This window comes from Schistocerca americana, chromosome 1 (assembly GCF_021461395.2).
Source record: "Schistocerca americana isolate TAMUIC-IGC-003095 chromosome 1, iqSchAmer2.1, whole genome shotgun sequence".
In the NCBI taxonomy this organism is placed as follows: domain Eukaryota; kingdom Metazoa; phylum Arthropoda; class Insecta; order Orthoptera; family Acrididae; genus Schistocerca; species Schistocerca americana.
This window is the reverse complement of record NC_060119.1, coordinates 542524214-542546974: the sequence shown is the minus strand read 5'-3', so window position 1 is coordinate 542546974 and position 22761 is coordinate 542524214. Positions and strand designations below refer to the sequence as shown.

At 46.8% G+C, this 22761-nt stretch overlaps 1 protein-coding gene across 2 annotated transcripts in view; it reads left to right on the top strand.

Moving 5' to 3' along the window:
• The window catches only part of LOC124605695 (cerebellar degeneration-related protein 2), a 475868-nt gene that overhangs the window by 149777 nt on the left and 303330 nt on the right, over positions 1 to 22761 (top strand). Inside the window, exon 1 of one of the 2 annotated variants that reach the window (XM_047137576.1) lies at positions 4376 to 4568. The exons of the other annotated variant lie outside the window; for it this stretch is intronic. Coding sequence (XP_046993532.1) covers positions 4523 to 4568 — 46 coding nt within the window. The 5' untranslated portion in view covers positions 4376 to 4522. Of the gene's footprint in view, positions 1 to 4375; positions 4569 to 22761 lie in introns of those variants that run through there. 2 annotated transcript variants of the gene reach the window in all.

The window sequence follows — 22761 nt, the reverse complement described above, 5'->3', positions numbered from 1 at the left end:
GTCACAAGATAACTAAAAGACTTCGCGTGAACATGTCTCTTTACATATACCTTCCAACGGAAAATCTAAGAAAAGTATTGAAACACGGTTCGCCTACCATAGCGTGTCTGTTAAGCAGCACAGCGCACCATTAATCACAAATAGAACAAACTACTCGCACACTTCAATAAATCGAAACTTTCCCTATACTGGGCATGTCTATCGAAATCGACGCGATAATCATTTTCTACACAAGCCGATAGTCCTCTCAAAATATCGTTCTAAACGACTTAAAACTGCTTTGAACACGCTTGAGATCTTTCTCCATTGCAGACTAATTCACGTATCGTGAGAGCCGTTCTCATCACACTTTTGAGATAATCTCTCTAGAGGCTCACTACTCGACCAATACTCGGATACCACTCCTGAAATTCTAAAAGGACAAGCAAAGAACCGCTCTCAGCGAGCAATCATATCTCGCTAATCCTCTCTTTACCAGTAAGTGTTTCTTCTTAGCAGTCGCCGGCAAATGTTCCTACTGGCCAGCTGCATCGTAGTAGTTGTCTCTGCCGCACGCCGCGAACCACCAGTCAGCTGGAAGTTGCAAACTTGCTGACTTGAAAGGATACAGCTTTTCTCGACCATCGGGTGTCAAATATCTACAACACTTTAACACAAAAATACAACTATAGAAACAACTTAATCTCTTTTTTTCTAGCACATACAAAGTGTAAAACGTTGCTTCCGCCGTTTTCTCTCCAACATTTGAGACTTCGGTGAAACAAATTGGTTACACATGTATCATTCAAAGTATTTTCCATCGCTGGCCACTACTTTCTCCCATCTTTCGGGCAGTGTACGAATCTCGCATCGAAAAAATTCTTCATCTTTTGAAGAGATCCACGAATCGATCCAATTTGTGACTTCTTCATGAGATCGGAAGTGTTGGTCAGCCAGGCCATGTGCCAAAAGAGGGAGCGATGTCTGGAGAATACGGCGCGTGGGGTAGGACTTCTCATTTTGTATCCAAGTACGTTTTGACCTCCTTTGCATCGTGGTGTCGAGCGTTGTCGTGCTGCAAAATCACTTTATCGCGCCTCTCGCTGTATTGCGGCCGTTTGTCTTTTAATGCTCTGCTCAAACGATTTAATTGCGTTCGATAACGAACACCTGTGATGGTTTCACTTGGTTTTAACACCTCAAAGTACACGAGGCCGAGCTGCGCCCACCAAATGCAGAGCATGATCTTGGAGCCGTGAATATTCGGTTTGGCCGTCGACGTGGAAGAGTGGCCAGGATATCCCCAAGATATTTTGCGTGTAGGGTTATCGTAGTGAACCCATTAGTGTCCCCAGTCACAATGCGATGCAGGAATCCCTTCAGTTTTTGCCTCTGAAGCAACTGTTCACAACCACACAAACGCCATTCAACGTCTCTTCGTTTCAACTTACACTGGACCAAAGTTCCTTCTTTCTGAATCATGCCCGTAGCCTTGACACGTTTTGAAATGGCTTGCTGTGTCACTCCCACTAATCGTGCCAATTCTTCTTGAGTTTGACGGGAGTCTTCACTCAGCAATGTCTCCAATTCTGCATCTTCGAAAACATTCTCTCTTCCACCACTATGCCGGTCTACGACGTTAAAATCACAGTTCTTCAAGCGCTGAAACCACTCACGACACGTTCTTTCATTAATAGCGTCCTTACCATACATACTTCAGAGCACCAATGAGCTCGACCACTTTTTTTCATATTGAAACAAAACAGTAACACCTCCCGCTAATGACAAATAGGCTCGTAAACTGACATTTTCAGTCAAGAACAACTTTATGATGCAGACACAAATCGCATTATGTTTGAATGAGGTTATGTTGACCAAAGTCCAAGCTAACTACCTGACTGCTGAGATCCGTTTCTTTCGACTGCTACTTACTGTTGTTGCCACCTATTGGCAAACGGCGGAAGCAGAGTTGTACACCTTGTAAAAATCGATAAGTTGAGGCGATACAAACACGTGATGGGCTTTTTACGGGCTGCGGACGGTTTGGCACATTACAAAATCATCATTGCCGACATTGCGGAATGTTAGGACAGACGAGTATAAAAACAGAAATATTAAAATGATTCTTAAGTGTTGCTGCTCAGTACTACACTACTACTCACTGTACAGCTGCGAGGGAAGATCTTTAAAAACAAAAAAAACTTAATGAACAAACATAGGGGCACCCATTTCCAGTTATGTATCAAATGTTGGACCATAAGCGCTTAAAAAGTTCTGATAATCATTTCCTCAAGAAGCCTTCGTTAGTCAATTTTTGACGCGCGCTTACCAGTTTTTTTTTATTCAACAAAGGAAAGCAAATACTACAGCAGGAACGTCATGATCATCCAACATTTCGAATCAGCCTAAATACTGCATTTGTTTATATAGTAGCCCAATGAGAACTTCAGTAATATTGCACAGTATTATTATACTGTATTACTCTAAGGGCTGCTTAAAACTTAAAGAATGTATGTTGAAGCTTATATCATATATAAGCGTTCGAATAAATGGCCAGTATAAACAACAAATGTATTATGCTTAGTAGGCAATATTTAGGCTTACTATGAATCAGGGATTAGGCTGGACAGTCCTGGTTTTTAGTGCTGTCCGGCGTTTGAGATTTTGAAGACTGCCGAGGATTTTTTGACGTCTTGGATATAAAAGTTCGACAGAGCGCGTTTAGCATTATCTTACGGCCATGCCTCTCTGCCGACCTTGGAGCGAGAGCTGCTTTTCGCCGACGTCCATTGGGAGGCGCGGCCCTCGGTTCCACCACAGCTGTCATTTGGCGATACAGGGGGAGCTGTGTGTGTGTTTTCGTGTACAACTCGTCTACATATTACGGATCATTTTGTCTCTACTTGTTTATTGTCTGATAGTTTAGCAGTGGGCAAAACGAAGTATGCTTAATATTGTACTTACAGTAACAATGAGCGTATTTATCGTACACTATGTGGTAAGAATTGTCTGTTCCACATAAAGGAAAGGTTGATACAAAGGCCACGCGGAAACAGCTAAACGCGGGAGCGGTATCGATGCTACTGCTTCACCAAACATAAGAGGTTTTTAAAGCCAAACGAGGAAATAAGTTATCTGCAGTGTGCTGCTAAAGGTGGCTTCATTTCCATACAACACTGCTAGACACAAACGCCTGTTTCTGAAGAAAGTAATGTCCAGGGAGAAATAAAACTGAATAAATAAAGTTAATCTTAAAAAAAAGCTTTTGCAACACTTTTTGGTATCGTGCTCGTAGTACTACTTTGTTTCCCGTGATGCAAAGAACTGCCATGCCTTTAACATTATGAGTGTGTTGCAATTTTGTCATATGATGACATGCTGGAGACCATGGCTGTTGTTTGAAGGCAAATGTTGATGGTGTTAGGACAGCAACCAGCCACAAATTTACTTTTAGTTCCTTTATTCAAAGGAAACCGCTTCCGGTTTCGAATCGTTGTGATTCATCCTCAGACGGTTTACACGCTTTCTTTATGACATTTGGTGTGTTTTTACAGATTAATTTTACGACAATTAATCTGTAAAAACACACCAAATGTCAAAAAGAAAGCGTGTAAACCGTCTGAGGATGAATCACAACGATTCGAAACCGGTAACGGTTTCCTTTGAATAAAGGAACTAAAAGTAAATTTGTGGCTGGTTGCTGTCCTAACACCATCAACATTATGAGCGTGGCAATCCTCACGAATGTTGGGCCCGTAAAATGTCAGTGATAATACGGACAATCCGTTATTCTCGGCGTGGAAGAAGACTCAGTTGACGGGCATGACACTCAAAAGTGCGAACTAATATAAAAAGTCCTGATTTGCACTCAAATGTGGTAAGCCTAGTGGCAATTAATAATATATGTGAAACTTACTGGCAGATTAAAACTGTGTGCCGGACCGAGACTCGAACGCGGGACCTTTGCCATTCGCGGGCAAGTGCTCTACCGACAGAGCTACCCAAGCACGACTCACGCCCCGTCCTTAATCTGCCAGTAAGTTTCATATCAGCGCACACTCCGCTGTAGAGTGAAAATTTCATTCTAGAATAATATATGTAATTACGTTTGCGATAGGGGCACAATCACTGCAGTTTTCGTTACCACTAAATCTCTTCCATATAACACGCTAGCCACTGCATCCTCTCTCTCTCTCTCTCTCTCTCTCTCTCTCTCTCTCTCCCCCCCCCTCCCCCACTCTGCACCTATCTGTAACTCGGCAAGACTTAACGCGGGTTCCCACGTGGCCGGCGCCACGATCAATACTCGCTCCTGCCGTCATAACAAGGCGAGAGTTGGCAGCACTGGCGCACGCGGCCGGCGCGCGACGCTTCAAGGTTCCCGCGCGACAGTGCAAGCCGGACCTCCCTCAGCAGAACAGCTGCGGGCGTCGGCAATCGGAGCTGCCGACGCGCGTGCTCGACGTGTGAGGTGCGTGCGTGTGTGGTGGGCGCGAGACACGAAGTAACGCCGTACCCAGTGGCAGCGGCTTCGCCCGACGACATGGATTACGACGATGACGAGACTGATGAGCAGGGCATGCTGGAAGGTGAGCTGTAACAGTTCACTTAAAGGCCGATTTTCCTGCGGATCTCCCTATTTGAGAAACAGTTTACTAACTACTGTTCAACCAGTTAGCGAAAGGAGAGGTCACACTTAAAAAATGAAGTGGAAGGGGAGGGGGGTGGAGGGAGGGAGGGGAAGAGGGGGAAAAGTGGGGAGAGGAGTGGATACAGGCACTTCCGCGTCGATCAATAATGTAAACAAGGGTCCGTCGATGCTGATATTAGACTTTGTCATCCATCATGACATACACGGTGTTAATTAATACAAATGCAGTGTATTCTGATTATGGGTCATTCGTAGGAATGCGGAATTATATAGAAATGTTCGACGAAAAAGCGGCAAGAGAAACACAAATTTGTATACATCTCCCGTGCTTAAATGTTCTGAGGACTAAAGGGCGAAAGTTTGCTTATAGCTAGCTGCTAACTACAAAACTGTAAGACAGTCTACTTACTCTGCGAGTCGCATTACAATGCAGTTACGGACTTACTGAGTCACATGTTTCTGGCTACGTATTGTCATGCGGCCGTGAACAGCTGTTAGTCACCTTTTTCCTTGTCAGAAGAACGCCGCAAGGTCTCTCCGGAATGGGACATATTTGTTGGTACCTGTTCATGTATGCGTTGTTAGGGGTGTTACCTCAAGGAATAAATAAATGCAAATTTAACTTCGACATCAGTCTACGGTTCATTTGTAACTGACTACATTGTTCGAAAACAGACACAAGAAATCATAGATGTGAATGGAAAGTAAATAAACTTCGGTGTCCCATTGCCTGTAGACACTGGCTGCTGGCTAGGGAAAATTTCGTGCAGATTTTTGCAGGTAATATAGAGATAAATATACCTGGTTATTTTAAGCAGGTTGTACTTACGTATAAACGACGACAATGAAATTGGAGCATCTCTAGGAAGTGACAACACATTATGGATATGAACTATTTTACTCATAAGTCAATGTGTTCCAGATTTAGTGCATTTTTCCGTAAACGAAGTGGCTGGCAGTACTAATGCAATGAATTATAATTCACATTCCTGCCAACAGGTGGTTGTACTGAGGTGGATTCTGTGCATAGTGGACTACACCAGGTGAAAACAGTCTAAACCGAATCTGAATAGTAGATCGTAGCTTCTTGATAAATTGTACTCGGAGTTTTCTTGTAAGACTCGGAGAAATTATTTAATGTGCCTCTTTGATAACTAGTGTACTCAGGGTAAACACAAAAGTATACTCATAGTTTTAAGTAGAATATGCGGTGCATCGATCATACTCGATCAGCGAATTGATACAACGCCTTTAGATAGCACACCATCTTCAAATCCCTGGATCCCGCATATACTCAATTTTTGGGTATTGCTGATAGTTGTACCACAGATTTGAATGTGTGGGTAAAAAAAGGTAATTTGAAATTCGTAGTGGTACATAGCGTTCTGTGAAGTTTTATCGCGAATTGCTTCTATTAACACAATTGATACTTCGGCTCTCCGACACAACTTGCTTACAGTATGTTATAGTCAGGAATATTACATTTTAAACAATGTCTCAGATATTAATGTTACAAAAATGCTTATCCAGGTTACATGTAACACACTGGCACCCGCGTTCAACTAGTCTAGCCACAATATAGCAGCGTGCAGTGAAGCTAATGTCACTTTCGTAAATAAATGTGAGCCTTGCGGAAGGTACTGCGCTGATACAATGAAAAGCATAATGATACAGATAATGAATTTCTTGTAACAAATTACGTTACGCTAATGAGAACTGAAATGGCAAATTGTTTCGGTAGGAAGTTAAAATTCCTAAAGCACTGGAGCATTCATCATTGGTTTGCTATTCTGAGTATTCCAATTGATTCAGAGATTGGGTGGCAAGTCATTTGTACACAAAGAATAAGTGTTCCATGGTCCCCAGAAGAACTGTTGTAAACGGGAATATCGCCAGTGCTTCCCTCGTCCCATAGATGGAGCTGTCTCAGTGATATTTTAATTAAAACTCGTAACCTCACTGAGTAAAAATAATACAGCAATTCCCCGGTTTGACAGAAGTGCTCGTTTCCCAGGGTAAAAACGCAAGTGGGCTCCATGACTGTAACTTACAGCTGCTGGTGTTTTACGAACACAAAGCGCAAGTAATTGGATGTGGCGCCTTAACTTCTTATCTCGGCCGTTAATTATAACTGAAGAGATCTTCAAATGAGTAAGAACGTGTGGAGATCGATTTTTCCAGAAACAATACAGAAGCCTTGTTACGGCTATTGACACGGGTGTCTTTGAAGGTGAAATTCCCAGACAGACCGACCTTGAATTAAGAATAACTGACAGAATAATGATGCTAAGGCAGATTTCCATTACAAATACCTCACCGTACCTAAACGACATGACATTACAGTTTGAATGAAATTATACTATTCTAACGGGCAGTTAAATTTTCCATGCCGTAAAGGACAGCCTGTCAGTCGGCTGCCGCTATCTTGCCACTTCCACGGTGCAGAGCAATGAGTCTGCATTATCAAGTAGGAAACTTTGCATACTTAGAGACAAATGCTCTGGACCCAATAACAGATATTTGATACACTGTAAGAGATCGATAAACCCGTGAAGTTTATAAAAATTTACGTGATTATTGCATGAGACGAACATTAAGTTTGAAGCCTTAAGAATATTGATAAATTTGTTAAGCATTCCAAACTTTATGCGTAATTGCGAAAGATTGGTTGGCGAGTGAGCTATGGGTAACAAACGAAAACTATTGTATTTTAGTAAGTCAATAGATAAGGAGATCTTGGCAAGTTCGAAGTTTTCTCGGACAGGAAAGTAGGTTTCAGAAGAATTCCCTCAGCACTAGCTTTAATTAAATTTGAGAGGTTTCGGATACTTTCATCTATACCAAACGTAAATTTCAGTTCTTTTAAGCGGTTTGTGTGGAGACACAATCTTTAAAGCAATTTTGTGTCGCTACGCGTAGTGAAGAGCCGTGGCGGTTGCTTGTAGACACCCGCAACGTCGCGCCTTGTACGTCAGAAGCCAGCTAATTTAAATCACTATCCGCCGAGCGTTGGCTCCGGTTGGACAATGAAGGGAAGGAAATTGGCTGCCCTGCTTGAAGGAAGAAATAGAGCTATCACTTGTAGCTAGTGAAGGCACGCAAGAGTACACTAAAACTGGCTGACAGGATAGGTTTGAGGCTCGCTCTTCCAGAATGCGAATGCGAGTGCAATGCGTAAGAGCGTTAGGTTATTTTCCCAGTAGTGCTGTCGACGAGAAAGACATTCGATCGCGGTCGTATCACAGGGGTGAGGATAACGATGCAATGCATTTCCTGTTTTACGGGCTACTGTGTGGAGGGTCTGGGGGAGAACCTTGACGCGAGTAAAACCACCGCAGCCATGTGGAACTGCTGTGAACGAACGATACATGCACTACTGGTTTGTAATGCAGGATGACATGGAGTAGCATGTTGATAGATACTATTATAGGTAGCCAACGTGTCCGAAAGCACTGTTACAATACGTGCAGGTAGGGGTACATTATAAAGTACGCCAGTTCCATGCCTCCTGTCACAAGGTACGAGTATGGAGGTGGTTGTATCCAGAGCGGCTATAGCAGCCTGAGTGGAAGCTTCATTTCCCATCTTCCATATAGGGTACATTTTGTGAACTGCTATCAAAATAAAGCACCTGCTAGTTAACGAATTGCCAGTGTCGTTAAATAGAAATTCCACGATCGTAAAGAAACGTTAGTGGCACGTAAGGTCAGCTAATTTCAATTTCAATCCAGTTCAGTTCATCTGAAATTGTTGAGGCAGTGGATTGGGCGCCACTGCTGCTGTAAAATGAAAAGGGATTGTGACGTTGAAAGGGCTTCAAAGTGAATCTCTCACTTCGAAGCAAAGTATGTATTGTTGTACAACTTGGTGGCAGATTAAAACTGCGTGCAGGACTGGAACTCTAACCCAAAACCTTGACTTTCGTGGACAATACCCTTGCTGGCTGAGCATCTAAACAAGACTCAAGACGCAACTTCGTAATTTCGTATGCAAGTACCGTTTTAGTAGCTCGAGATTTTCACAGAAACTTTCTTGCATACATTGGACGGGAGAAAAATGGTACTGAGTAGAATGGACTTAGCCATTGCGTAGGGGATTGTTTACACCATGAATATGCTGCAGACTGCAACATTTATTCTAGAAATAGTACCCTATGCTGTGGCTCTCCAAAATACCTCTTTCTTACAAGAGTGCTAGTTACGCAAGTCGCGCAGGAGAACAACGTACAGTTCGGAGGCGTAGGAGAAACAAACTGGCCGAAATTTCCTGTGAGGACGCATTGTGTGTTGTGCTTGAGTAATTCGGTCACTGAAAGGATTGCTCGCGAAAGAGGTTTCCAGGTTCGGCACAGACGGTTGTAATCTGCCAAAAAGTTTAATTGAAAATGTGTATTGAACAGAAGCTCCGACTCCAGCGGAGTGATCCGTGCATCCGTGGAAGAGATTTGGAGCTTTGCGGAGCTAGTACTGGTATGAATGATTCACGGTAAATGTCAGTGGCCGCCAGTTGAGTTTCGGTACGATTCAGGGTGAGATACTGTTATAATCTTTGGTTTCTTATTTTGCGTTTTCAGGCCTAAAAAATGCACAGAGGCGGTCGTAACATGGGCCAGTTAACAAAACTGCGAGGGTCGGCAATGGGCCTTGCTTAACGCCACGGAAAATACGATGACACGGAGTAGAAATAACGAGAGATCAAACACACACTCCCGTTCAGTTTAACAAAAACGGCGGAACTGCGTAGTTCGTATTCACGGCTGCCCTGAAACATCAGATTCAAAAAGAAATTTTGTTGTCCGCGAAACATTAAAATATGCCGGACCCTGGCTCTACATTGATATTAAATCTTTCGCGTCCTGTTTCACAATTTCTTAGGCACTAAGAAACGTAGAATGGATCGACTGTGGCTCCAAACTTGAGAGGACAGGTCTCTAGTGTTCCTCGCTCGTGCAGGACTAATACCTCGTATAGCACCTATATAGCAGTGTCACAGGAGCAAAATAATCTCTCTGAATTCTGAGCTGAACCATCTGGCAGAATTTAAATCCAACATTGATGATTGGAATTCTCTGCGGCTAAAATAATACAGCGCTGACATCTGAAAAGGAGCAAGTAACTAACTTGTGAATGTATAGTGGTAAACTATAGAGTTGTTACTGTTTGTCAGTCGCCAACGCCGCCCCTCATATAACTAGCAGGTGAGTCTGCTGGACAGCTGATGCGACATGTGAAGTCCACTGGGCTGTTTTTGCGTGTGTTGTCAGTGCGCGTCTGCCACGCCATGCGGGCGCCCTGGGCCGTGCTGTAAGCGGCTGGTGGCCCACATCGCCCACGCAGCAATCTAGCTCGCTCGCTCGTGAGTTACGCAGCGCCAGATCTGCGTGCCGGCGACAGGGCGCGGCGCGGAGGCGTCAGGCGAACGTGTCCAGTGTCACTTGAGCACTACGCGCGAATGGTGGGGAGCGTTGCGGCTGAGTACATGCTTGCGTCCCGCCCAAGAGGAGAATTCGATGCGGAGTTAAGCAAGTGTTCGTTCGCTACTAGCGCTTCGATATCAAGACAGTACTGCGCGAGACAGTATCCTTCCATCCCATCGCACGCAGTCCACTTTGTTCATGTTCTGACAAATTTGACCTTTTTGGTGGATGCTCTGTCGCCACAGTCATCTCTTCATGTAAGGGCGGGACGCAGTGTAAGTCATGCCCGTGTCTGGTATAAACTTTGTTCTGTATATTATCATATTTAAACTGTTGGACTCTCTCTCCGTCCCTCTGCGCCACTTACATGCCCTTCTCTCAGGTCCCTGTTGTTTCAGTTCTTTTTACGACCACTGATATTACGTCTTACTTTGCAGTGTGGTGAACCATTCTTTGTCGACAAGTTCAACAGTCGGCGCTGACACTCCAAGAAATTGTGCAGCTTGAATGTCGATGTGGTGACGGCCGCGTCCAAACAGGATAACCCCACCATTGAGAGATCACCACGTCGACCTATCTCAGTGTGCCGGTTGCAAACAACTGATTGACAGTGTCACATGTTCGCCTGTTACCGCTTGAACGCCATAAGCGGCACTCTAAAGCGACCAGGGGATGGACATTTTTGTCCATTGACCTTATGTAGTATTTTGTTAAGCGTTTGTGTAGTATAAACAAATAACACTACTTTCATCTCGGAATGTAGGACAACTTCTGCAGATAAGAGCGTGGGTAAGGTAGGTATATGACTAGTTTATCTGGGCAATGTGTCTTAGTTCTAATTCATTGTGACAACCATAACCTCAGATTGAGACTTTCATGTACTTCAGGAAGTTCGACATTGTCAAAGCTTAAGGTACATTACTTCAGAAAAGTGAAGCATCCAGAACACACAGGCGGACGTCAGTGTAGCTTACACACCGTCGGTGGATGTATAAATGATTAGTTGCAATTGTGTGTCAAGCAGAATGGTAACCGGAGTTCGTGTTACGAAGTATGGTAGGCGTGAACAGCGTCAGATGTTGACTGATCAGTGCGAGGAACACGAAGATGCTGCATACTCGTGATACGGCGTTATCAGCACATAACAGTTTGAAAGTGGGCTCATCGAGGGTCTGTTTGGCGGCTGGTCGAATGGTGCAATCTCCACATCTGTGAGGCATTCGGATGTGACACTGGCCCGATGTTGGACTGCACGGGAACCTATGGTCGGGTGTCCCCGTCGCGGTTCCGGTCTATCACAACAAGACAGGATTGGCGTATTGTGCGCTTGGATCGCAACCCCTTCGCATCTGCGCCGTCATCCCAGAATACGTAGTGGATTCCCAACAACACAGTCATCTCGGACCAGTGGTCGCAGCTGCCATCAGTCTAGGGCAGGGCTTCCCAACATTTTCAGCTGGCGGACCCCTTCGTCAGTCGAAAATCCATGGCGGACCCCTAGTCAGTCAAGAGCACAGTAACTTTAAATTTCAGAGTGAAAGTCACGGGAACTGAAAGCTTCTTAATGTAAGTTCCATGTTCCCAATGATCTCTTCCCCCCCCCCCCCCCCCTTCACCAAGTATCAATAGTCTTTGATTTAGAGATGAATGAAAACAACTTGAAGGTCAAAAATCGACGTATGAAATAGGTAGTGCACTGACAAAGCAAGTTTAACATTTAATTATGCCTGGGGCCGCATACGCGCCAGCGAGCGCTGTGATTGGTCGACAACGCTCGTTCCGCTCATGCGTAAAAGGTTTCAGCGCATCTAGCACCGTGAGCCGGCGCACAAACGACCCCCGTATTTTTGCGAAACAGTCCATCAGAGAAGCCGCATTCTCCGGCACTTAACTGTGTATGCGTTCTCACTTAGAAACCGCAAAGGCTGCTTGGCAATACGAGCTGAGGTAAAAGTACACATGCTTTTCACACGAAAAAGGTGATGAATTTGTTCACATCAATAATTTTATTCATTATTTTATGCGATTTGGTGAAAGGTGGCCGCGTACCGCCTAGAAAGAGCCGGCGGACACCTAAAGGGTCCGCGGACCACACGTTGGGAAGCCCTGGTCTAGGGGGTTACCGTCCGTACGTAGGCAGCCGCTCACAACACAAACGATGCGTATGGAGTGGTGCCGTGACAGGGAAGCATAGACTGCTCATGAATGTCGCCGGATTGTGTTCAGCGATGAATTACGGTTCTACACGACGCTGAATAACCAACGTCGGCTAGTATGGTGGCAACATGGGGAGAGGCCCATTCTTACTATTTTTAGGAGAGGCACAGTGCAGTTAATTCCTGGTGCCGTGGCGAGGGGAGCCATCGGGCACGAGTTAAGATCACGGCTGGTAGTGATTGAGGAAACTGACACCACAACGATATAAGTCTTAGAAATCTCGCGCCTCATGTGTTGCCTCACAAGCGAGAGTATCGTCGGCCTGTTTATCAACTGGACAATACTCGTCCACACATGCCACGCATCAGTACGAACTGCGTGAACGATTTTATTTTCATGTGGCCAGCAGGGCCCCAAAACAGTCATCGACATAACATGGGTGAGACGAGCTAGAACTGTTCCAGATATCAAGGACTAATTAAAACAACTGAGGGCCGGCTTGTCTCAGGAGACGATATAACGGCTTTGACACCCTTCCCAGCCGAATTAGTGCACGAACGCAGGCCAAAGGGGATACAACGTCAGACTGATAAGCCGGCTCATATTGCCAAGTTCTTTGTAAATTTGACTCGATTCTGTAGGCAGTTAAATCGCATCAAATACTCTCCAAACCCTTGAAGTTGTTTTGCCTCCTCACATTCTGAGTGCTTAACTTTTCTGTCATGCAGTCTAAAGTGAACTGATACCCTTGGTGAGTCCCCCCAGGGGGTCCACAACTCTTTCGTGGATACGTGCGTGGCGAGCACGGGGCCCCGAGCCATTGCAGCCTTCTTTCTCTCCCGGGCTGCATTTCCTTTCCCTTCCCCTCCTTTCCCCTCCATACCCCTTTCCCCTCGCCCTCTCCTCTCCCTCTATTGGTGTCCTTGCTTATGTTGGCCCCCGCTATCCTCCTGGTTCTGTTGGTTTTACACTCTGGCTTTGTTGCGTAATCATCTCCTCCTTTTGGCATTCCTTGGTCCCCCTCTGGGGTTTGACCTCCATTCCAAAATTTCTCTTTCCGTAGTGTGAGCCATTTGGGGAAGAGCACCTTACCTAGTGTCTCCGACGTGTGCCCTCCTAGTATATTCCACCTTTTCTTCTACGTCGTTGTCTGATGCTAGGGTGCATAGCCAGCACGGTAGCCAGCCCGTGTGGTGGGGTCGCTATGTACCCTTTTGGTTGAGCCCCCTGAACACACAGGGAATCACACTTCTGATACCTGAGCTGTGACCTCCTCATGCATGCCTTGGAGTGGTTGCTCGTCATCCTGGAGCATCGGAACTCCCGGCAATGGCCGCCGTGCCAGACGGCCCTTGCTGTGGCTGGGTGGCGCCCGTGAGGAGAGCCCCTGATCGGAGTGGGTGGTATCAGGGCGGACGCTATGCAGATGAAACGCATAAGGGTCCAAACCTCTGGCCGCTCTTCTGCGGCCGTCTCTCTGCGTGGTACTGATTCCTCAAGTGCTGCTTCTCTTGCCCCTTCGGCCTTCCCTTCCGTGGCTACCCCCTGGGAGGAGGGTCAGGCCCGTCGTCTAGGGGCAAAACCTTTCCCCCGTTATCTAGTTTGCACCAGGACTGATGGAGATACTTTCACCAGTGTCAAACCTTTATTCTTTGTGGAACACATTGAAGACAAGTTCGGCGAAGTGGACTCCCTGAGCAAGATGCGGTCGGGTTCATTACTGATAAAAACTGCTTCGGCTGCCCAATCTGCGGCCCTTCGTGCCTGTACCCATCTTGGCACAATTCCCGTGTCCATTACCCCTCACCAGTCTCTAAATATGGTACAAGGTGTGATTTTTCACAGAGACCTCATCCTTCAAACTGATGAGGAACTTCGGGACAATCTCGGACGGCGGGGTGTTCACTTTGTTCGGCGTGTTCAGAAGGGTCCTAAAGATAATCGTATTGATACTGGTGCCTTTATCCTGGCCTTTGAAGGGGATACCCTTCCTGAGAAAGTTAAGATTATGGTCTATCGCTGTGATGTGAAGCCGTACATCCCACCTCCTATGCGGTGTTTTAAGTGCTTGCGTTTTGGCCACATGTCTTCTCGCTGTACCCAGGACCCTCTCTGTGGTGACTGTGGACGTCCACTCCATGAGGGGAGTCCCTGTGTTCCCCCTCCTGTATGTGTAAATTGTCATGGTAGTCATTCTCCACGTTCAGCAGATTGCCCAGTCTATAAGAAAGAAAAAAAGATACAGGAGTATAAGTCTCTTGATCGTTTAAGCTACACAGAGGCCCGTAAGAAATATGCACGATTGCACCCTGTGTCCATGACATCTAGTTACGCCTTGGTTACATCTTCATCCCTTCCTCCCCCTTCCTTACCCCCGTCCCGGACCCCTCTCCTTCCCCCCTCCCCTGCGGCTCCCACACCTTCTCCTCTGGGCGCCGCTCCCCCTCCCCAGCCGGAGAAGTGTCCCACTCCTTCGGCGTCTGCCGGTCAAGGGCGCCTCTCCCGGGATGCCCCTTCCCGGCCCCTTCCCGGCCCCTTCCCGGCACCTTCCAGGTCAAAGGTCTGCTGCAGCGCGGCGACCGCGAGAGCCGCGGTCTATCGGCCCCCAGGTCGCCCGGTCTCTTTCTGTTCCTGATCTTGCTGCAGCTGGCTCCATTATGCCACACAGCCCTCCTCGATCTCAGCCTGAAAAGAAGAAGAAACATAAGTCCCGGGACAAAGAGCCTCTGGTGTCACCGGAGGTCCCTTCCCCGGCTTCACAACCGGATTCTGACCTGTCGTTTATGGATGTCGCCCCCTCCTTGTCGGTGACAGGTGGGGACCCGGCGGTATGACTGGATTTAGCGTGTTCAGCCCTCATTTAAACCATCGTTCTGTGGTTCTCCAATGGAATTGTAATGGCTACTATCGTCACCTTCCGGAATTGAAATCCCTTCTTTCGTCCTACTCAGCAGCTTGTGTGGTTCTCCAGGAATCTCATTTTACTGATGCTCACTCACCGACCCTCCGTGGGTTCCGTGTTTTCTGTCGAAATCGGGTCGGACCCTTGCGGGCTTCTGGTGGCGTTTGTACGTTGGTCCGTACAGACATTGCTAGCACGTGGATTCCTCTCCAAACTACATTGGAAGCAGTTGCTGTTAGGGTCCACTTAGACTCTGCAGTCACAGTATGCAATCTTTATCTCCCTCCTGACAGGACTCTTACACCTGCTGCCTTAACCACCCTTCTTCAGCAACTTCCTCCTCCCTTCCTCCTCCTTGGGGATTTTAATGCTCATCATCCTTTGTGGGGCAGTGCCTTTCCATCTAGACGAGGTCTTCTTATCGACCAATTTATTGCAGACCACGACCTGTGCCTTCTTAATGATGGCTCCCCTACTCATTTCAGTGCTGGTCATGGTACCTCTTCTGCCACTGATCTTTCTCTTTCTTCTCCCTCTCTCCTCCCTTCATTACACTGGTCGCCACACGACGACCTTTGTGATAGTGACCATTTCCCGTTGATTATCACGCTCCCTTCCCGCTCCCCGATGGAGAGGTTACCTCGTTGGTCTTTCCACCGCGCCGATTGGCCTCTATATACTGCACAGGTCGAGTTTTCTCCCTCTTTGTCGGGTTGTATTGATGACGTCCTACGTGACGTGTCTGACGCGATTGTTCGCGCTGCTAACGTTGCTGTCCCGCGCTCATCTGGACAATTTCGTCGTCGGCAAGTCCCGTGGTGGAGTACGGCCATTGCCATTGCCATCCGTGATCGCCGTCGAGCTTTGCAACACTTTAAGAGGCACCCATCTGTAGCCAGCCTTTCTACCTTTAAGCGCCTTCGCGCTAAAGCCCGTTATTTAATCAAACAGAGCAAGCGGATATGTTGGGAACGATTCGTTTCTTCCCTTGGTTCCACTGTCCCTCTGTCACGGGTATGGGCTACACTTCGCTCTCTCCAAGGTTGCCATCGGCAGTCCACCCTCCCAGGCCTTCACCTCCCAGATGGCATTTGTACGGACCCATTAGTTCTCGCAGAACATCTTGCGACCCATTTTGCAGTGGCATCAGCGTCGGCCTCCTATCCAGCTGCTTTCCTTCATCAAAAACAGCAGGCTGAAGCTGTCACCTTATGTTTCACCACTTGTGAGTCAGAATCTTACAACGAACCTTTCACTGAATGGGAATTTCTTTCTGCTCTATCTGCTTCTCATGATACGGCTCCTGGCCCAGATTCCATTCATAACCAGCTGCTTCAACATCTCAGTGCTCCACAACGGCACCATCTTCTTCGGGTGTTTAACCGTATCTGGCTCCAGGGTGACTTCCCTTCTCAGTGGAGGGATAGCATTGTGGTTCCTGTCCTTAAGCCTGGTCAGAACCCCCTATCTGTTGACAGCTATCGGCCAATTAGTTTGACCAATGTTGGTTGTAAGTTACTTGAACGGCTGGTAGCCCGTCGGCTCACTTGGGTCCTCGAATCTCGGGATCTATTGTCCCCTTACCAGTGTGGCTTTCGAGAGGGACGATCTCCAATCGATCATTTGCTTCGCTTGGAATCCGCAGTTCGGCAGGCTTTTTCCCAGCGCCGCCATTTGGTTGCAGTGTTTTTTGACCTTCGCAAGGCCTATGACACGGCCTGGCGCCATCACATCTTACTAACCCTTCATCAGTGGGGTCTTCGGGGCCCACTCCCGATTTTTATCCGCCAGTTCCTGATCCATCGGTCATTCAGAGTTCGAGTTGGTACTGCTTTTAGTTCTCCACGGACCCAGGAGACGGGCATCCCACAGGGTTCTGTCTTGAGTGTCCTTCTTTTCCTCATTGCTATCGATGGACTTGTGGCCTCTGTCGGTCCCTTGGTCGCCCCTGCCCTGTATGTGGATGATTTCTGCATTTGGGTTAGTTCCTCCTCGATGCCATCTGCAGAACGGCAGCTCCAGGTGGCTATACGGCGTGCCTCTGCATGGACCCTCTCCCACGGGTTTCAATTCTCTCCTTTAAAATCGCGGGTGGTCCACTTCTGTCGCCGTACTACGGTCCACCCTGATCCAGAGCTCTATCTCGCTGCACAAAGATTGCCTGTGGTTCCACAGTTTCGTTTCCTAGGTCTTCTTTTCGACAACAAGCTCACTTGGCTGCCCCATATCAGACTCCTGAAGGTAGGATGTTTCCGTAAACTCAATGTCCTTCGCTTCCTTGCCCACTCCTCCTGGGGTGCGGACCGTTCCCTCCTCCTCCGTCTTTATCGTGCTCTAGTTCTGTCACGTTTGGACTATGGTTGTCAAGTTTATGGTTCAGCTGCTCCTTCCACGCTGCACGTGCTGGATCCAGTCCACCATCGTGGTATCCGTTTGGCCACCGGTGCCTTCCCTACTAGCCCTGTTGATAGTCTCCTGGTTGAAGCTGGGATCCCCCCCCCCCCCTTTCTGTTCGGCGGTCCCAGCTTCTGGTGTCTTATGCCCTTACTATCCGTTCTTCTCCCGCTCATCCTTCCTATTCTATCCGATTCCCAGACCATGGACGTCGCCCGCCTGACTCCCGCCCTCGGGCGGGTTTACCGGTTGGGCTGCGCCTTGCGTCTCTTACATGTGATTTTCGGCTTCCTTCTTTGTCCTGTCTTCCTCGCTCCCTCCCCTCCACCCTTCCTTGGTTAGTTCCTCGGCCTCGAATTCGGATGGATCTCCGCCGCGGTCCGAAAGATTCCATCCCCCCGGTGGTGTTCCGTTCCTTTTTCCGCCAAATTTTATGGGAGTTTCGGGATGCTGTTGTTTTTTACACTGATGGTTCTAAATCTGCTGATCATGTTGGGTATGCCTTCACGTCCTTTGTTGGAACGGAAAATCATCTACTGCCACCCTCATGTGGGGTGTTTACTGCGGAATTGATGGCAATTTCCAGGGCCCTTACCTTTATTAAACAATCCCAACACAACCGCGTTTTGTTATGTACGGACTCGATGAGTGGCCTTCTTGCTATTGACCGGTGTTTTTCGCGCCATCCCTTGGTCTCTGCCATCCATGACCATCTCGCTGATCTTCACCGTGCTGCTTGTTCCATTGACTTCCTATGGGTCCCGGGCCATGTGGGTATCCCGGGTAATGACCTCGCTGATCGTTTGGCTGGGGGAGCAGTTACTTACCCCCCGTTTTCTGTAACCCCTCCTGCAGCGGATTTACGGCTTCACATCAAATCCCACTTAGCACAGTCATGGGCCAATTCTTGGGAGGCTACTCCACTGTCTAATAAACTTCGTGCCATTAAGGTGAATACAGGCCCATGGCGTTCTTCCTTTAGCCTCTCCCGCAAGGACTCGACCACACTGTGTCGTCTCCGCATTGGCCATACCAGGCTGACCCATGGTTTCCTTTTGCGTGATGAGCCACCCCCACTATGTGGTTGTGGAGCCTTCCAGTCAGTGGCCCACATTTTGGTTGAATGCCCCCTTCTTTTGGCTCTGCGTGCTAAGTACAGACTCCCCCACACTTTACCTTTGATGTTGGCTGACGATTCCCGGATGGTCTCTCTGGTTCTAGGTTTCCTCCGGGAGAGTGGTTTTTATTCTCAGTTTTAAAGTTTTTAATCTCCCTCTGGTGTTGGGGCAGGGCGGTGAGTGTTTGGGTGTCTCCCACTGTAGGCAGTGTTCAGAGATTCCCGATTCACCTCCCTGACCGGAATCCTCTTTTCTTTCCCTTTTACTCTGTTTTTACCCCTTCTTTTTAAGGCTTGGTTAGTTTTTCTATTCCCATACGTACTTTCTGCATTATAGCAGTTGTACCTTTTAAGTCACAGGTGGTCTTGCCTATGCTGTTTCAGCATAGTGTTGGGTTCGTTCTCTTGCCAACTTCCCTCATTTGTTTTTACTAATGACAACGTGACTGCCCTTTTACGTTTCCCCTTTATCCGTTTTATTTTTCTGACTATACTGAGATGTCCCGTTAGCAGAATGGAGTCTATTTGAAACAAGGGACTGATGACCTTGCTGTTTGGTCCCTTTAACCTCAAACAACCAACCAACCAACCAACCCTTGGTGAGTTAGCGGTGGTAAGGACGTTATTTAGGTGAAGGCCGGTTCCCACTAGAGCGCGGCAGCGCGGCGTGCGGCAACGGCAGCGGCAAGCGTTTTCCGCGTTGACGCGGCGGCTTGCGGAATTGGCGTTCCCATCTGGAAGCGGCAGACGTTAGCGGTAGCCAATGACGGACAGCCACTGAGGTACGGGGTGGGACCCACCGAAACGCGCGGTGCGTTTGATTAACTATATCTTACACCTACATGAAGGAAAGACGAAGTTGGGTGAAGACATACCAATTTTTCATTTTCTGTACAATGTACTCTTTCACATATTTCATTATTCATGTTTTCTCATTTCACCATGAACAGATTTCATGACTACCGTTCACGATTGTTCACTATCTCCTAACACATTGAAACAATGTACGACAAAAGAAATTATTCAGATAGTTAAGCGAGACAAAAATTTAAAATGTGATACGGTAGCAGGTACACGAAACGGTAAGAACACAAAGGCTAGGGGGAAGGGATGAAAGTGGAAGCCACCTGATAGAATTTCCCACAGAGCATAATGTAATCATCGCCAGCACCTTGCTTAAGAATCACGAAAGAATAATATATATTTCGAACAGTTTTCGAAACCAGATTTTAAATTGTAAGGCATTTCCTGATGCAGACGCAAACCTGACTGAAGACTGTCAATAGCAAGAAAAGCGTTCTGAAAAAGAAAATTTGTTCATGCCGAATATAAATTCTAATGGTTGGATACTATTTTACAAAGGTATTTGTGTGGAGTGCAGCCTTGTACGTAAGTGAAACGTGGATGATGAACAGTTCTGTCAAAAAGACAATAGACGCTTTCAAAACGTGGTGATTCATAAGAATGCTGAACATTAGATACGAGGATCGTGTGACTAAAGAAGAGGTACGGAATTAAATAGAGGAGGAAGAGGAAATTATGGCACAACTTTGACAACAATAGGGGTTAGTTGACAGGACGTATTATGGGGCGTCAAAGAGTGAGGACAAAGGGGTTGGTTGATACTATTCTGATAATAATCATCTGTTGAAATACTATTCTACTATTTTATCTGTTAATGTAAGCAGTGAATTTACTCTTCCATGCACTCCTCCACAAAACATTTAAACCAAAACTGAAATCAGCTGAACACCAAATCTTTCAACCACTGTCTGACAACTACTGGATTCACTTTCAACTTTCTATAACTATCACCGGCTAGCCACACACACATACAGATATAAGGAGAACGAAAATAAACAAACATTAGTTTTCAGCATATAATTCTGCAGTTTGGCAACATGTACATAAACAAACCAGACAGGAAGGGACATGAGGTGAACACACTGTAGTTACGACGTCAAATCAGAGTTTTCAGTAAAACGTCTGCTGCTAGTGACAGAAGAAAAAAGAGCGAACATGAAAATGTGCTTATGTTCCATAATCTAAGTTTTAGTTCAACCTCCAGCATATAACCAGGTGAGGGGAAACGTATATGTCCGCCAAAAATTCGATTCACTGAAAGTAATCAGTCATTCACGTAAAAAAAGATGTGAACTGTTTTATAATCTCCAAGTATCACATATCAAAACAAAACTGAATCATTCTAGATTCCACCGAAGATGCCTTAAAGTAAAAGGCGAAACGCGTCTTGAATCAGTAAAGTACACTGGATAAAGAAAAAAGAAAGGAAATAATCAATAGCTCTACATATTTAGTAAATTACATCTTATGACATACCAGCAAATTAGTTTCGGTTTAACTTCTCATTCGACATGCTATTAATGCCGTTTAAAAAAATTCATCTATCCCTTCTGAAAAACTGTAGTTACTTTCATATCTTGGTAGATAAACAGATTTAGGATATTTATCATGCGACGAAATACATGACGTTTCACAAGTTATCGTTTGCAAAACAAAAAAAAAAAAAAAAAAAAAAAAAAAAAAAACCATTTCGATTTCTTGAACCGTTTACGAAATTTGCTGTTGATACAACCACATGGTTTACGACGAGCAGGACGAAGTACCGGTCGCGTCGCCGAACAACCCGCGCGCGGTCGCGGCATAGCCCGTCCGCCGACATACCAGACAATATCTCGAGAACGGTGATAGCTATCGATCTGCTCTCAGCTTTAAAAACAATTTCGATATGTTGACTAAATTTCATACGCAATAATGTATTACCTAAAATGAACTGTACGCAAAGTCCACGCAATGCGTTTTTACCTCTGCACACTCATTAAAATTTCGTGTAAAGGTTTACGTAAATGCGATACAGAAAGTAACCACGACGAATAACGAAAAGAAATTCGGTCCTTTATCGAGAGAAGATATCAGGCTGTAACATGCCCAAGAATCAAATTTTTCTACCGAATAGTTTCCTTGGAATCGGATGATAAGTATTTCATAGCTGCCGCCGCGTCCGCGCCAGCGGTTCGGCGAAAGTTCGTGTGGCCCGGGAGTCCGTGCCTGACGTCACGCTCAGCGCGTTCTGTGATTGGCGGCGCGCACCTGGAGCGCGGCACGCGGCAGCGGAAGCGGTTCGACATGGTCAAACCGCGACGCAGAGCCCGCCGCGCCTTGCCGCTGACGCCATTTCCATGGCAACCACGCCGCTGACGCGCCGTTTTGACGCGCGGCAGCCCTAGTGGGAACCGGCCTTGAGAAGCGGCGCGGCAGTTTTTTGCTGCACGCTCGCTCAGTGGGGTCGCGGAGGCGGCACGTGCTGGCTGCGACGGCAGTAAAAGGCCGGGCCGGGCCGGCCGTTCATTTCCGCGGCCCCTCGCAATTTCCTGTCCCCTGCTGCTTCCATCGCCGCCAAGCGGGGTGGTCTAAGCACAGCCTTAGAATACTTTCCACAAACCTCCAGCTGCAGCATCCTACGTTGGTACCGGAATGGAGCTCCGGGAGCTTAGTGGGATGTATTTCATACAGTCATGCATAGTAGTCAAGGTACAGCAGATTTGTGTATGATACCGTGCAACAATGAAAGCAGAAAATACGAAGAAAATTCCTGTCTGCTTTCAATCCCCATTAGTGACAAAAATGCCGTAAGTTGTAACAGCACGTTTGTCGAAATCAGAGCACGGTTGTTAAACGTCTTTGCATGTCGGTTTGTCACACAATCTTGGCGTTTGAGATTCCGCTGAACGAGAATTCTGCAGGTGCCAAGTCTAAGATGCACAGTGTCTGAGAACGTCAGGCGGGTTGGGGGCGGACTTGGTATACACAACTTTGCAGTCATGTAGCACTGGCAGAACACAAGATGCGTGAAATTCTGCTCTGACAGTTTTTCAGGCACGAATTCTGGGCGAAACACACCGCTGTTGCCTCAGAATATAAGTTTCCTGAATCGTGAGATTTTGGAGGGGGTCCTTTCTGTGGCGTAGAGGACACAAGCGACAGTCATCGGGACTTTGTTCATTCCCTCAGGAGAAAGTTACATTAGCATGCTCCACCCTTTGAACTGGTGTACAGGAAAACTGCTTGAACTTCGACCCTGATAAAAACTCTGTTCTGGCAGACGAACGCGGAACCTTGGCCTT